The sequence below is a fragment of the Gnatocerus cornutus genome, chromosome 2, assembly GCF_029298725.1.
Source record: "Gnatocerus cornutus isolate USDA-ARS CGAHR chromosome 2, icGnaCorn1.1, whole genome shotgun sequence".
NCBI lineage: Eukaryota > Metazoa > Arthropoda > Insecta > Coleoptera > Tenebrionidae > Gnatocerus > Gnatocerus cornutus.
In genome coordinates this window covers 20664555-20681363 of record NC_142234.1, presented here as the reverse complement: position 1 = coordinate 20681363, position 16809 = coordinate 20664555, and the positions used below count along the sequence as shown (strand labels likewise).

The 16809-nt window shown below is 34.0% G+C and overlaps 2 protein-coding genes across 4 annotated transcripts; both read right to left on the bottom strand.

The window, feature by feature from the left end:
- Nucleotides 1–620: 620 nt before the first annotated feature.
- Nucleotides 621–4396, bottom strand: LOC148179952 (exonuclease mut-7 homolog). 3 transcript variants are annotated; one of them, XM_088029626.1, is made up of 13 exons: nt 4181–4396; nt 3872–4103; nt 3471–3823; nt 3224–3426; nt 2995–3176; nt 2752–2944; nt 2544–2706; nt 2162–2501; nt 1837–2111; nt 1552–1791; nt 1374–1502; nt 1131–1326; nt 621–1083 (listed from the first exon to the last, which is right to left on the bottom strand). In XM_088029626.1, exons 2-13 carry the CDS (start codon nt 4092–4094, stop codon nt 890–892), a joined length of 2691 nt encoding a protein of 896 aa, XP_087885752.1. In that variant the 5' UTR covers nt 4095–4103; nt 4181–4396; the 3' UTR covers nt 621–889. The 3 variants fall into 3 exon arrangements, with proteins under 3 accessions (XP_087885752.1, XP_087885750.1, XP_087885751.1); XM_088029624.1 differs by having other exon boundaries at nt 1552–2111; XM_088029625.1 differs by having other exon boundaries at nt 1552–2111; nt 4271–4396.
- A 430-nt stretch (nt 4397–4826) lies between these two features.
- Nucleotides 4827–5946, bottom strand: LOC148179951 (pupal cuticle protein 20-like). Its single transcript, XM_088029627.1, has 3 exons — nt 5678–5946; nt 5162–5628; nt 4827–5114 (listed from the first exon to the last, which is right to left on the bottom strand). Exons 1-3 carry the CDS (start codon nt 5684–5686, stop codon nt 4961–4963), a joined length of 630 nt encoding a protein of 209 aa, XP_087885753.1. The 5' UTR covers nt 5687–5946; the 3' UTR covers nt 4827–4960.
- Nucleotides 5947–16809: the final 10863 nt, after the last annotated feature.

The following is a 16809-nucleotide window of genomic DNA, read 5'->3' as shown; positions in this document are numbered from 1 at the left end:
GTTAATTACTAGGAACTATATTACATATTAGCATTATTTTTATTATTATTATTAAAATAATCTAGTGTCATGTCAATGAAATTAATCTTAGAACGCTTTACAAAACAATTAAAAGCGTATTAAGATGGCTGCTACAATTCCATCTGAAATTGTTGAAAACGCTGCAAAAGCCACTGAAAGTTTATTGCCAACAAAATCTAAAGATTTATACGATAAAGATTACGAAAAAGTCACAACGTGGGTAACCCGCAAAACGGAGAATTAAAGACAAAAAAAACATAACAACCAGTTTATTTATTCAGGTACCTTTTGAATTTGACTGTTTGATGATAATTAAGTTTAAATGCAATTTGAATATGGCGGGCAAATAAAGCAAGTCGATTCGTAGCCAGTCGCTGTTTGTTGTGAGGTTGCTATGACACCTTAATGCCCTAGGGCGTAATTGTACCTCTAACGTACCGCAAATCCGAGCCATAAAGAGCCAATAATTAAACGGTAAGACATAAACAAAACTCTTTTTTTGCCTCTACAAATTCTCTTATCTCTACCAACATTGTAAACAATGTTTTTACTCGTTTTACCAAGATTTATCTTTGTCGGGACTTAAAAAAAAATCACGATTATAAAACAAATTTTATTCAATGAAAGGTAAAAAACACCGAACTGATTATTATTACAATAAATACATTTACTGAAATGATCACAATTTTTGTTGTTTGAGTAATCACTAAAGTTTTCATTAACATGAGCTAACATTAAATAATAAAAATGACGATTTCGAATTTATTTCAAATAAAATCCTTAGTTTTATTTCCTTATAGTAAAAAATGCAATGACAATTAAAGAAGCTATATTGTATTAAAATATACTATGAACCTGTAAAACTGTTTCATTGCACAATTCCTTGAAGTCGTCCGGTTAAAACTCGTTCCAAGTGACTCCCATCCCAGTAAACCTTACCACACTCTTCACAGACGTAGAAAAAGTCCATTTTTTCCAACACGCCTTCCGGGATCGCTTTGATTTGAATCTTAACTCCTTTGCGAGTTCTGCACAGCCCAACGTCCACTTTCTCATCACAATCTAAAGAAAACATTTAAAAAAATCTTCGGTGGTTTCAAAATCCTTACAAAGGTCCCATTTTCTGGTTGTCAAGGGGCCACCAGGCTCAAAATCCTCATCTTCTTCGCTGGAAAATCCAGTCGCTTCATCCTGGTATTCAGGGTCGTTATACTCAGCAGGGACATAATTAGTTGAATTATCAGAGTCTCTGAGTGCCAACATTGTTGAATGGGATATTTGAACAAAGCTTCTACCATTGCAAGCCTGAAATTATTACTAAAATAAAATGTTAGGGGTTGGTAAAACGCCACCTGGCACACACTGAACACATCATCTTTGGTTACATTAACTTTGTAATAATCAATAAACTCCTTCAACTGTTCATCTACATTGTCACTAACAATCTTAAGACAGTATCCATGTGGAACGTAGCCGCACAACTAAAAAAATAAATTATTGGAGGGTACAAACAAGAAAACGAATTTTTACTTTGTTGAATACATTTCCTTTGGTCAGAATATATCGTTGTTCATCTTGAGCAGATCTCACACACTCCATATGATCCATATGGTTTTCAAGAATAACAGTATCCACGCCGCATCTTCGAAGGTTTTTGCCCAAACCTTGCAACATTGTATCACAGACGACTTTAACCGACGTTGCTGGCACTTGATTGAGATGAGGAGATGGAGGTTGAGGGACATCTTCTTCAGGCGGTGGAGGCCGTTGCTGCAACAAACTGTTAATGAACCAACAACTCCTAACAGATCGTACTTTTTTCGGAACGGGTTTCTTCATCTTCTTCTTCGGCATTTTCTCGTTTGTCATCAAATTATAACAAGTTTCCTCAAAAGAAAAATCACCCTTTTCGCAACAAGATTTCAAAACATCATAAACTTGAATCAAGCAGTACGCATCAAGTGCGGCGTAAACAAGTTGACTGTTTCTCAACGGGCGCTTTTCCCAGTTGGAAAATTGGTCAGACTTGTCCAAAGGACGGCCCAAACACTGGTTCACTAAAGTACCTAAACTGGGTCCACTACTTTGCACTGGAAAGATAAGTTAAGTACGTTGCGGTGCGATTTAAGTGTGAACGCACCTTCATATGGCAACACGACTTTGGGGTACTTCTCCAAGACTTTCCAAAGCGACAGTAAATCTAAGAATCCTACTTGTTTTGGAGTGAAATTAAGCTCCGGAAGAGACTGTTTTATCATTAGAATATCGCTAGTGAACCCAAAACCTAACTTTAAGATATCACAATTATGAAAAAGGAATTTGCCAAGTTCTTGCCACAGGTGCGGCACTTTGGTTCCTATACTGATAATGTCGAGGATGAACACGTTTTTGCGCGACGCAATTTGCATTAACGCCAATTCGTTTTTTTGACTGCCGAAACTCGGCTTCCATTCGCAGTCGATTCCCACTATTTCTACATCCTAAAAACCAGTTACAAAAAGTTTTTATGGTCGCCACCTTACTTGTAATCCTTTATCTAGAAAACGTTCAAAAGACTCCTCAGTGTCTATCAAATTAATGCTACTAAACGGTAAAGGGAACTGATGATAATCAACTTGTTCAGCGTTTTGTACTTCTTCATTGCTCCACGAGTCTTCATCTGGCAAAATGTTTCTTTGATGCAGTCTGGAAAACAGAATGAATGTTTTGTTGCGACCAAAAAAAATTAACCTGTCTTCGTCCGGATTCTCATCCAGCATTCTAACATTGTAGGGCCAATGCTGCTTGTCAATCTTGTAGAAATGAGCCCATCTGAGGGCTTCTGCGGTGTCTCCATAGTGGCAGACTTGAGAAACGAGTTCTTTTTGAAGCTCCTCGTCTTCACCGACGGCTTCTTGCACCATTTCCTTCCAGCTTTCATCGCCTAAAGAAATTTTGCCTTTATTAAACCGGTACCCCCAAAAAATAACTCACCAAAAGAGTTTTCGATGTACCGCTTGTGCAACAAAAACTGCAACGCCCCTTCATTTCTCCTCTTATTTAAATTAGGAGTGATGTCATTAGGTAGTTTGAACATTTTCACAAGTCTGGCAATGAGTTTTTTCAATGGTTTTGCATAAAGTTTATCCCATTTTACCTCAGGAACACTTAGTTTGCTTAAAAGTACAATGTGAAGCAGTGAAGACAACAAAACGAGACTTACAACACATAAGACGCGAAGGCATCTCTAACAGAGGGTTGGCCTAAAGTGGAGTCTAAGAGAGTCACCAGTTCAACTTGATGTCTCGGACTGTTACTTAAAAACTCGTCTATTCCAAACATTTTGTCTTGTAGAATAAGTGGCAAAATAAAATCCTCCAAAGTAAACTTGTCTTGAAGTTTGAAGAGAACGGCGCTTTGACAAGCCTAAAAAAATGGTGAAATTGGGGCTATTGTAAGGTTTCAGTCACCTCTTTGTATTTTTTCTTATCAATCATACACCTGATAATCCCCAAAAAAATCTCTCCTTCCTCTGCCATTTCATACACCTCAACTACCATCTTCAATAAATTGAGTGAATTCTGCATAAGTATGACTTTAAACACGTCGATTTTCAGCTTGGGAGTCAAGAGGTGCAGAATTTTGTTTTTGCAATTAGCGCTCCAGTTCTTGAATTCCTCAATGATAAAAAAAGGTAACGATTTATTCTTAGCATTGTTAAATTCCTGACAGTTGTACATCAACCTGATGGTTTGCTCATAAGGATTCTGACATTGATTATAATGCTGATGTAATATGCTCACAACTTGAGGGCTTTTTTTCACTGCAATAGATAACATTATCAAGATAATCCAACAATGAATCAACTCACATAAATTCCACATTTTTTTCAGTTCAAATAAAAAGTTGGCACTGCTTGAATTCAAATCTAAATTAATATCTGCTGCAGTGCAACAATTATTGTCATGCTGTGATATGCTTGGATTTGTAATGACCTCTGGGGTCCGGGGGCCTCTCATATTCGAAGTTGGTTGTGTATTTCGGGAATTTCTGTAGTACCCTCGTCCTCTGCCTCTTCCGCGGTGGGGATTCATGATTTCGTGCTAAAACATTGTGAAGTGAAATGGGTTTTTTCACTGACGATTTGTAACAAGTCAACAAAACTACATAACCTGCATACCTGATAAAAAGTACAAGTTAAGCAAGAAAAAATGGCAAAACTTGAACTGACTGATTTCAAAGCGAGATTTTATCGGTGGTTTCTACATACATTTCGGATTATTTTAGAGGTTTCAAGCAAATCTAGGATATTTCTTGGTGAACAGAAGTGGTTCGTGCATTGAGATACTTTAGTGTTTTTTATGATTACTGCATAGTGATTTCCGGGTTGCCACCTGCCACACTTGTTAAATGTCACAGTTGTTGGCCTCCCATTGGTTGCACGCCAGGCGCTGAAATTTAAACTGATTTCATTTTCTGAATTTTTTGCGGCGTATTTCTTGAAGAAGCTAAAAATGCTTTGATCCACGATTGCAAAAAGCTTGCTGATTGGCAATCTTACATTTCTAATTACTTATAGCCGAATTACAGTTACGATCTCGTTCAATTCTAAAACACTAAAGTTAATTCTGCGGTGCTACACAAAATATCGATTTTTTTCAAATTTGCAATCGATTTGATTTACATTTGTCGTGCAATCTTCATAACGGTAACGTGAAATGCCAGGGTTTCGATTGGAAATTAGTTTTTTTCCAAAAAAAGTTTAATGAGAAAATTACGTAAATCCAACTATTTTTTTGCATGATTTATGTAGAAATAATAAAAACTTCTTAGAGAGTTCATCTTATATAATATAAAAACTCACAGCAGTTAGGTACATATACAATAAATTATAATAATAACATACCAGGCCTATAGTAATGCATAAACATATTAAATTAAAGCGTTCGTATCGGCGTTTTTAATATCTGTACCCAGATTGTGAACTAAAGCCTCCGCTTCCGCCGCCGCCACCGCCGCCTCCAAATCCTGGTCGGTACTGGCCATCATTTCCTCCGTCTCCATAACCGCCGCCACCGCCACGAGCTTCTTCAGCTCGATTTTGCTCCAGAGACCTGTTAATTGTTTTTATTAGTGCGCGGAACAAAAAAGTTTTTTTTACCTTAGAATCGCCTCTGGGATTGGGGGCGGTGTGGGTAAATGCGCTCCAACAGGTCTGAAGCCATTCTCGTCGGCAACATATTGAATAGAATACCGTTGTCCATCGGGTCCGGTGTAAGAAAAGGACCCTTCGGCGCTCTCCGCTTCATTGGCAGATCCGGCGTTTTTTAAGTGTCCTCGCTCTTCGGCTTGGATCCCGTTTCCGGTTTCATAGGCGTAATGGTAGTTACCACTTCCGTCGTTGTCGTTGTCGTATCTTAAAATGGGGATTTGTGGTCCTCCTCTACCTCCGAATCCTCCGCCGCCACCTCCTCCTCCAAATGCTCCGCCTCCTCCGCCGCCGAAAGGTCTTCCGCCACCACCACCTCCTCCAAAAGCACCACCGCCGCCGCCTCCAGGTCTTGGTGGAAGGTACCCTGTGTCCAGTCGGGCACTTATGGCAATTCCGACAACGGTGGTTAATATCACCTGTGAAAAAGAAAGAATCAAACTGTAAAAACTGTAAGAGGGTACTTACTAATTTCATGGTTTGTGTTGTTCTGATGCAAAACCAATTGTGTTAGAAATATTTATAGAGGAAGGCGTTCATCCACTTGCAGTTTAGTGCCCCTCCAGCCGAAGATGAGCCTCGGCATTTCAGATGAAAGAATCTGCCCGTAATCCAGATCATCAGCCCATAACTTACAAGGTTACTGAATGCATATTTTTCAGTATATCATTTTTCACACACCTTAAAAGGCGTTGGCGGTATGAAATAGTTCTTGCATAACTCTCCATTACCCTCTGGTAACATCCTTCGGATCAAATAATAAAATATATAATTATAAAAAGTTTCAAGACGGACATAAAACACGACCACTCGCTTATTGAGACCACACACGCAATTCTCTTTAAACAAATAAATAAATAAATAGGTAATATTTATATTTAAACATGCATACACAGAAGAACAAAAAAATAGATATAGAGTATTGATTTATAAGCGTGTAAACGTGTGGTTTTGATGGATCTAACTCTGTAATTACAGCTTGCGCTAACATGTGATTTTCTTGTAAGATAGATACTTTATCCATTTGTAACTACGTGATTTATAATATTTGAGATTTATAACATTACTGGCAATTTTGTTAAATTATTGCGAATGGCCCCATTAGTGCGCATTAGGTTTGATTTCTCTGCAAGTTGTGATCTGTATGTTACAGACACGATTAAGGTAAGTTTTTACAAATTTTATTTCCTGGAGTATGAGAAGAATAGGACTAACAAGCAATGAATACTAAATAATTGCTTCTAGATTTTAGAGGTGTTGAGAAAAATAACTTCCGCATTGCTCTGAAGATGGATATATTACAATTAAATTTTATGTAATGTTGCTGTAATGATAAATAGGTACATCTAGCATACATGAGAGTAAAAGAATGTCCGGAATTTTTCATGAAGAAAGCCACCAATTTGTGTTACTGAAGAAACTTATTATTTTACTGAATTTTTTTTTGAAGATGCCCAAAACATTGATGTTAAAAAGTCTCATTTTTCAAATAATTTATTTACATTTACTTTGAATTTTTGTATTTAGTACCAATGTACCATTTTTAGGCCAGTATTCCGCCGGAGTAAATTATAAATTTAAATGCACTTTTAATTACCAACTGTAAACATTGTATACATATTCATTAAAAAGATGATTTGTTTTACTCATTGAATATTATGCATTTTGCAGTACAATTATAGTTATTAAGTGTTTTATAGACAGTTTAAAAAGCGAGGTCGTAATTTATTTCTGTGCAACGAAGGATTAAAAAAGCGGGGATTTTTAAATTGCATAGAAAGCACTTGTTGGCTTTCGGATTTTTTCTAACGCTTTCAAAATTTAAGACATTTCACTAAACGATTTTTTTCAATAAATTTTTAATGGGAATTGGAGTGTTCTTGGTCCTGTGATAAAAACTTGAAAAAATTGCGAAAATTTTAGTTGCTCTTTGGTAAAAATTTTGCCACTTTCTAGTCCGTCGTAAATAAATTTCTGCTCAATGCAATTCATTGGATTATCATAAGTGACAGGCATAAATGGACAACAAAATTATTTAAACGGCAATTATCGCATTATAGGGATTATTTGTTTTCCTTTAAGCCTTCTTGAATTACACAGCACCCAATTTTATCAACCTTTAAGATAAATTGCTGGTGGTTCGTATATAAAAAAGAGTAAACAAAGCACTATCAAAATACAAGCAAAAAACTAAAATCATCGGTAAAAATATTAAGTAGATAAAATAATGGTAAATAAAATAGTCGTGTTAGATATTTAAAACATTCTTTAGCATCCGATTTATCCTTTTCACAATCTAAAAAATCATTTATGTCCGATTGCATAATCATAATCTATGCTTTAAGATACCGCTTATATGATAAAGTAAAACGGCCGCTTGTCAGTGCAAAATAATCATAAATAAATTAATGTCGAAATACAATTTCCAGTCTGCGTTGTAAATTTCTTCATACACATTTCTGAACTTGCTAGGAAGAAGAGATTTCGACGCTATTCCAAATATTTCTTCCATTCTATTTATTTTTCGTATCTATTTCTTATCTATTGAAGATAAAGCCTTGTATGTAATTCGTACATAATTAGGCTTTGTAGAATCGCCCTATTTGTTGGGTTCGTCCACAAAACTTAAATTATGTTCTCATTACATAAACAACTAGTATTTTCCCTTATTTTGAAGCTAGAAAAAGGATAATTGACATAATTTTTGAAAAATTAATATTTTGGCTGCTGTTTTAGTCTTGAAAATTCATTTTGGAGAAGCCAGTTTAATTAAAATTATTGCTCACATGTATTTACGCAACCAATTATTCACATATGATTTTTGGCAGGCTGGTCCCATTGCGGTTTTAGGTAAATTCGGTTATGGCAACGCCAAAAATAAAAATGCGATTTTTTCAATTTACTACATAAAATTCCAGCATAATAAAAAATCTAATTCTTAGGTACATTTATTTCATAGCTGCCTGTCAATTTCTTAAATTTATTGCTCTTTCTATTCCACATGAGTGAAATATGCAATAAATATGATAATATTTGATAAAATGTATTTTATTGATACATTTACTGCTTACTGTGAGCTAGTTATTTAAAAGTTAAATCTGTTGGAAGCTTTTACTATATTTTTTAATTTCTACAACAAAAACAAAATTTGCAGGAATCCAACATTGCGAATTTGAAGCCAAAGAATGAAGTAGCAAGTGCATTTAAGAAACATCGTGAGAGAACAGATGTAATTTAATCTTCCATTTTCAATGTCGTATTACGCAAATTGAACTTCAGAGAATCAGGTGAAACTAGTTTATGATTTCTACCTGTCACCATTAGGTAGTAGTAATACGTATGAACCTACCGCAGCACCAAAGCAAGTGGCATCCTTGATTGGAATAATATTCAAAGCAAAGAATTATAATAAATTCGTATAATTTCTAGAGCACTCCTTATTGACATTTAAAATTATATCTAATCATTCCAGTTTTACCCAATAAATGTTTTAAACTTATTATTAACGTTTTCATGACAGGGACGGGTTTATATTGGTTATTTACAAAGAATTTACTCAGCCCACCTTTCTACGTAAAACTCGGCTTCTTCAAAATCTCACAAAAGTTTCTTTGTTTTGTAAAAGGTTACACCCATTTCATCGCAGATAAAATTTTGATTTAGAGCCGGCAAAGCATGAAATTGTAACCTACTTCGGCTATATTTTGGTAAATGTGAGGGAGGTCGCTCGGAGAAAGGTAATGTGATGTGCTCACCAAAAACCAGAAATGGTTCGAAGGATTGCTCAATGTATTTTGACTAAAACTGACAAAGTGGGCCAATTGGAAGCTCCTCGAAGCGAAGACAATACCAACCTTGATCGCTCCTCTTTGTGACTTCGAGTACTTTGCGGATATGTCAAGTAAGAAATTTAACATTGGGATGAGTGATAGACGAGGACAGAGCGACACCCTCATATTAATTATGTTAGGAATGTATCAGAATGTAGGTGAATCCTTTCACTTTCTCTAATCTTTTGCGGTGCAAAACGTATTGTACCCACCTCTCGCTAAATTTGACTCGATTGATGCAAAATTTGAATTTTTCGGTTTTTGAACCCCAGACTTGAACTCCTTGTCCTACCGATCTGAAATTGGGCCACTTAACATACCTCGAGCTGCTCTTTCGATTGATATAGAAGTCAATGGACTTACACGTCAATTTTTCCTCAAAAAATTTTATTGAAAATCACCCCAAAAATACATCTTAAAAACAGAATTTGATCAATGTCTCGTTCGTTTGTTCATTTGTAAAGCAAACTCAAGTTATTTCGGCCCATTTTACGCAGAACTTTACGCGAAATTCTAAACTGGGCGAATTTTAAACGTACGTCAACAAATAATTGAAATTTGGCCGTTTGAATTTTTGGGTAGTTGTCAAAGGGTCAAATTTTTAAAGGTTTGAAAGAATCGGTGTCCAATATCTCGAAAACTATAGCAGATGGAATGATATGGTTCTCACCATACTTTTTCTCGCGATTTTTAGCCAAAAATTTGTTCATAGAATTTCTACTAGAACTACGTCAAGCTTTTGTTGTCAATGTTTCGCTTATTTTTGGGGTCAATTTGCGTTTTTGGGGCTCATTTTACGCAGATTCCAAATTCAGACCTCAAATTCACATACAATAACAAATAACCGAGTTATGGTCAATTAAAGTTTTACATTGTTTATTTTTCAAAATTTTAATGCTCGATATGTTCAAAACTACAACAGATAAAAAAAATGGTTTGCGACATCGTTTTTCTCGCGCTTATATCTTTCGGAATTTGCCCTCAAAACTCGATGCCTAGCAATTTTTTTTGCAAAAAAAAATTATGACTAAATCGATGAAAATTTTTAAATTTTTTGTTTTTTGACCGCCACTTGAAAACTATTTGACCTACCTATCTGAGAGTTGGCCAGATGATAGATTTTGAGCTGCTCTATTGATTGATGTGTATAACTCAAAAGTATTAAACGTTTTTCTGCCTTGAAAAAAAAGACTGAAAATCGCCATAAAAAACCAAATAAAAATACGAATTTTGATCAATATCTCGATTATTTGTGAAGAAAACTGAAGTTATTGGCGCACGTAAAATAACGCAAACTTCACGCAGAATCCAAAACCGGCCGAATTTTTAACGTACGCCAAGAAATAACTGAGTTATGGTCGATTAAAGTTTAAAATAGTGGATTTTTATTTCTGAAATGTTTAATTAAATGCGAAATTGTGATAGATAGAAAACAAAGTTTTTGCCATTGTTTTTCTTGCGCCTTTGTTGCTTGGTATCCGCTCTTAGATAATCAAAATTTTATCGTCAATTTTTTCTGACTTAATCGATATTTTTTTTAAATTTTTGTTTTTTTATTACCTGTCGTGAACTACTTGTTCCACCAAACTAAAATTAGATCAGTTAATAGACCTCGAGTTGCTCTTTCGATTGATATATAAGTCAATAGGGTTAAAGTCGTTTTTGTCCTGAAAAACTTGCTTAAAAATCACCCCAAAAAAAGACCTCCTGACAGTCCCAACCACCTATTTTAGTCAATATCTGGTTAGTTTGTGGAGTAAACGTACGTCACTATGGCTCATTTAACGCAAAATTTTGCTCAAATTTCAAATCCGGCTTAAAATCGACGTACGACAAAAAATTACTGAGTTTGGTCCTAAAGTTTCAGATAGTAAATTTTTTGTTCCAAAATTTTTAATGCTCAATGTCTTCGAAACTGCAACAGAAAGAAAGATGAGGTTTTTACTATCGTTTTTTAGCGCCTTTCTTGCTTGGAATCCGCTCCCAGATATCTAAAATTCGATAATTTATTTTTCCGGCTCAATCAATAATTTTTTTTGAATTTTTATTTTAAACTAAAACATCGTTTTAACCCTAAAAAAGTTGTTGAAAAGTCACTCCAAAAAAAAAACTTCTGCCAACTTATTTTAGTCAATATTTAGTTAGTTTGTGAAGCAAACTTACGTTATTATGGCTCATTTAACGCAGAATTTCAGGCAGAATCAAAAACTGTAGACATTTTTTTCCTACGTCATCAAATAACCGAATTATGACCGATTAAAACTTCGAAATTTAATAAAAAAAATTACACTCATTTTTATTGCCAAAGTATGTCCACAGCTCCGGGCTATTTTCATAATTCTTTTTAAAAGCTATTGAGTATTGTTTGCTGTAGTCATTAAACACTTGCAATTCATTCATAATTAATAAATACCAACATTCTTCTTTGTAATCGCATGTAAGTGCTCATTTAGACGTTTGACGGACAAATATTAAAACAAAAATGGGTTGCAAAAACTGTTATTATGAATAATAAGTTCCCATCCAAATCACTTTAGCATGCACGACCGTAATTTGAGGTCATTATTACACATCTTCATTTTAATTAACTTTGTTACTGACTTCAGTGGAGTGTGAAATAGACCTTGTTACGATCTTAAATACGGTACCGTTCCAACTTTCATTTTTAGACAAATTTGAAGATCACAATGCTGCGGTCATAAACCACGAATGGTCATAAATTTCCCCGAGACTGATTACTAAAGTTCGCAATTCGTACACATTTTCTTTAGTAATTCCCTCGTTTAGTCATGCTGTGTTAAAAACCGTCGTAAATCAAAGAATAAATCATCATTACACCAGCAAATTTTTTCACCTTGGTATTTGTCGATTCCTCAAGTAAACACGAAATTGAGATTATCTAAATTTCTATCAATTGTCAAGCAAATATCAGATCATGGTAATGAAAATCAATGCGTGCATTGTCGGGGTAAACTGTTTTGTAACAATAAATTCTTCAGTACTACTCATGTAAATTACAGGATACAATTTCTTATTACTTATTACATACCACAACCGTTTCATAAAGACAATTTTAATTGATACTTAAAGTAACAATGTAAATGAAAAGAGGCGGTCCCTGAAATTCCGTAATTTATTGTTTTAATTCGAAAGAAGGTGTTAATTCGTATCGGCAAGATCTGATATTTAAACCCATTACGTAAAAGATAGCAATCACGATTTACCCAAAGAGGCATTAAATAAAACTGCGTCCATTACAATAAACCCAGGTAATGCATCGGACGAAAGTCTATTTTAATGTTGCCTTGCAGTATGTTTAGATGCTATTTTACGTAATGACAATTTCTAGTGACTATGTTTGAAGTGAACGTAAAAAATTTTGCAATAGAAATTTTTTGTAATGAGCGTTTTAAAATTTAGTGGGTATCAAAAGATTCGTGCAAGTGGAAATGATTGATGTTATGTTTGTTTTATATTATAACTTTTATAATATTATTTCTTTAAGAGGAGTATTACAACATATTATAGTCATGAATCCATCAAAGCGTCTTAATGTGGAATCTCTTGCAATTGTTAATTAAGAAGATTATAGTGTAGGTGATCTATTAAATGTCTTCATCAATCACCACCGGTTTGCTATAAACTTTATAATCAATTATATTAAATGATGAATAAATTATATCAATAGCATTGTGGTAGCTAATAGTTTTCAGGTCCGGATTTAGTGACGTGTAGGTTCTATTGTACAAAAATGTACTTTCTTCAGTTTTCTTGAAAACTTGCAAAGTTGTAAGATTGCTGGACCGTGTTTTGGAAAGCTAATTTAATAAGCTTTTCAACGATCTATAAAACTATCGCTAGGATAAGTACTTTTCATGATATTTTTGAAAAACTGGTCTGATGTTGATTAAACCATTTTTAAAAAAATTAAAACTTCTTGATTTTTTGACGATTTCATAGAAAAATCAATGCCATTGCTTAAAAAATCCTAATTAATAGAGACATATTGAGGTTTAGAGTGACTTTAACGCTAACGCAGCGCAGAATAACACATTTTAAAAAACTTCTTGATGATGAAGAGTTCTTAGTTTGCTCATGGATCAAAAAAAATAGAGAGTAGAAATCTTGGTAAGGAATTGTTCAGATTTTTTTGGAAACACAATGAGTAACGGAAAATACTCGCCAATCTGTTGGAAAATCAGCTCAAAATCGGGAGTTGAATATCATCGAAAATTTATTTTTTCTACCTTCACTGGAACTTTTTTCCCGGACAATTAGGTGGTAGTAACCGATGAAAATTATTATCAATTTTACGGAAATTTTATCTGGAGCAAAAGAATTATTTAGATTGATACGAAAACATCTTCAAATTTATTTAAAGTATTAAAAAATTCGACCAAGAACTATTTAACAAATGCTACATACTTTTTATCAATGGTCTTCTATTCAGGCCAGTGAAATCACTTAGAAACGCGAGATTTATCGAAAAACTATAATTTTGTGGGTATTCAAATAAATTTTTACAAAATATTAAAAGATTGACCAATTATTTTTTTTCTAAAAATTGCTCCATATTCTTTGGCATGTAACTTCTAAATGGCAAAAGGTAAAAACTTGATAACATCGCATTAGAAAGCAGAGATCTCACCCTTTATAATGACGTATTACAATAAAAATCAAAGTACCAATTTAAGAGTTCTTTGCAAAAAAGTGTCAACAAGTTTTTAAAATTCGTTCGTTATTCTAAATTTTTATCAGTTCTTCTCAAATATCTTGGAAAAAACTAACTGTTTCGGCGTCTTCTATAGTTCGTTGGAAGGCTTATTTAATTACCTTTCCAAAGTTTCCTGATTTTCTAAGTTGTTAAGCAAAACTAAGAAAATCAAAAGTCAAATAAGATTTATTTTACAAATATCTCTGAGTCCTGATCTGATGAAGCCAAACGGGCTTCGGAAATCAGGAGACAATTATACTTTGAAATAACTTGCCATTCCTTCAGTACAAATTTCATTCAAAATTTCTTGAGAAAACTTTATTTTTGTAGGCGCCAAATTTAAAATGCGGTTCTGTGATTGGTTCTTTAGTAAAGCGCAATTCCTGCAAAATGTCAAACAATAAATTGTGCAATTGTTACTAAATTGTAGGAGCATCTCAGTAGACTTGTTTTTGTAATTTTTAATGCAGCTTGTCAGTTGCTTGTAGAGCCCTCTATTAATCGAAATTGACATGTATCCATTAAAGATATCTAATTTATTCTTCTTGATTTCTAAAATTGTTCCTTTTGGAACTTTTTTTGTTTCAACAGCCTTTTTGTTAAATAAAAAACTTCTTAAACAAAATAATAAAAAAATAAAATAAAATAAATGCATCATAAGTACTAAGCAAAGCCAATTGAAATTCGATTATTGGTCTTAAATTTTTAATTAGCTTCGACATTATTCTTTACCATGCAGATGACAAATGAAGACACTTAACATACATGTGATGGGTGTAACTGCATTGTTGCTGACCTTTAATGTAATGAGTTAATTCCAAATAAAGATTTTTATTGCGAAAAACAATTTACAATCAAAACTTTGATGATGACAGATACAATTATTTTTAGAAAAAAAATTGCTTTCTTGAGATTGATCAGATGTAAACGATCTATCTAAAAAAACTTCTACTGTAACTAAACCATCAAACTAAATGGCAGAATACCTTCGTTTATATGCACGTCCACCGCGATATCGTAAGATTTGCAATTATATTTGAAAGGGAATAAATCACATTCGTTATACCTACACACATTAAAGACTTAAATGTTCTGCATTACATCATTTTTAATAGTAAAAAATATATCTTTAATCTACAAATTTTCACACGTACTCGCTGTACTCGCTTAATTATAGTCAGCGGTAATTGATGTAATTATTCAGACCAATTTTCTGTAAATTACATCCACGAAAATCCATGTCGACATTCCTGCCAAGATTGTGGATCATCTCAATTATTTAATTAACACAAATCTGCGGTGACATGTGTGCGAACAAAAATTTTTCAATTTTGCGGAAGCTGTTGATCGTACCAATAAGTGAGAGTACTATAGTCTACCATCTGACCCAGTTCGCCGGCTCGTCTGCAAGAACTGGTACATCTAAATATTAGTTCAGACTAATCATAGAAATAATGATGCAATGTTTCTGTGCTTTACTGGTTCGTGCGCCTCGGGCTTCCTAAAATCAGTTTGTGAAACGATGCAACCAAAAAATTTCTAGAATGAGTTTGATGTATATAACATTTCACGAATATATTTCAGGTTATATCGTCGTTAATGTTTTGGCCTTATTTAGAGCCCAGGTATCACAGTAATTGCATCGTGCTACAGGACGTTAATCTCGTTTAAGTCATTGCCACGAATCAAACAATTAGCGAGTAATTTTGAAATTACACTGGGATTGTTCTAAATTATTAGCCACCAACAGTTTTTTTTTGTGGCAGAGTTGATGACCCGCGGTCACTAGAAATTTGAAACCACAGACAAGGTGCATGGACGATGCAAAAAAAGTTATGTAAAAATAATTTGGCGATGATCTAAGACTTAATTACTGCGGCTATTATTAATAGTTTTCATTAAATGTGACATTTGCTACTGCCAGGATCGCATTCAATTAATTGGAAATGACTAATTTTATTAATTTTAAGGTTGCGACTGTGAGGCATCGAGTTGAAAGGCTAAAGATATTGGAATTGCAGACGTATCAAAATTGTGACTTAAGTCGACTATTAACTATAAAACAATCTCATTAAAAGTCTAACTAACGTAAAAAGATGATGTAACTGGATAGTATTACAGCATTTGCTTACCTGCTGGACACTTGGTGTAATGAACTGTTGACTGCAAATTGTTAGGTTGCTACACTATGTGCCGGGCAATGCTGTCAATTACTGATAGTAAGCAATTATTATTATAATTCACTAAGACATTACCTTGCAATGCTCTTTATTTAGAGGTAATTTCAAGAGATTTCAAGAGTGCGTAAGTGCGAAAACTGCTCGCTCCTTTCCAACTCTTTCGACCTTTAAAGCTCTTGCCCTTTTGTTGACTTTCAGAATAAATTCTCTATTTGGGTTTCTTCCTCCATTTTATGCGTGCGTTTATTCTTATAGTATCCAACAATGACATTCAGAAACAAAATATTGTTTTCCGAAATTTTATTCACAAATCCAGCATTGTCGCATAAATTCTCCTTAAGAACAGACAAGCTATAAAATTAACAAATTGAACAGTTGGGCAACATTTTTGGAGCCTCGTACTATGAATTTATCCCAATAGAAAAAGTTTGAATTTCAAAGTTTCTGTAAAAATGGTGGATGCGCAAATTGTCTACATCTTTCTCTATTGTATCTGAGTTTTTCTAATGTCCACAGCTTTCAGCAAAAATTAATTTACTATCCCATTTGTGAGCTTGCGTTAAGGAATAACATGTAATTTAAATTTTGTGTGAAATTCTGCCTAAAATGAGCACCGATCGCTTGATTTTGCGCCATAACTCAGTTATTTGTTGACGTACGTTAAAAATTCACACATATTAGAATTCTGCGTTAAATGAGTCCTCATAACGCAAGATTGGTCCAAAAATAAGCGAGAAATTGACCGAAGAAAATTGACAGGTTTAGTCATAACAGTTTTTTCTGGAAAACTGACTCTTTCGACTTTCGGAAAATCATTTCTTAGCTAAAAAATCACAAGAAAAATGATGGCAAAAACCGTTTCTTCGATTTGTCCTA

What these genes read in the sequence shown, in the direction of transcription:
- LOC148179951 (XM_088029627.1), bottom strand. An exon ending in ATCCCAGAGGCGATTCTAAG is followed by an intron (nt 5,115 to 5,161) that starts GTAAAAAAAACT and finishes AACAATTAACAG; the next exon opens with GTCTCTGGAGCAAAATCGAG.
- LOC148179952 (XM_088029624.1), bottom strand. Translation starts at nt 4,094, where the DNA reads ATGAATCCCCACCGCGGAAGAGGCAGAGGACGAGGGTACTACAGAAAT. An exon ending in AGTCGTGTTGCCATATGAAG is followed by an intron (nt 2,112 to 2,161) that starts GTGCGTTCACAC and finishes TTATCTTTCCAG; the next exon opens with TGCAAAGTAGTGGACCCAGT. An exon ending in AAGGAAATGTATTCAACAAA is followed by an intron (nt 1,503 to 1,551) that starts GTAAAAATTCGT and finishes TTATTTTTTTAG; the next exon opens with TTGTGCGGCTACGTTCCACA.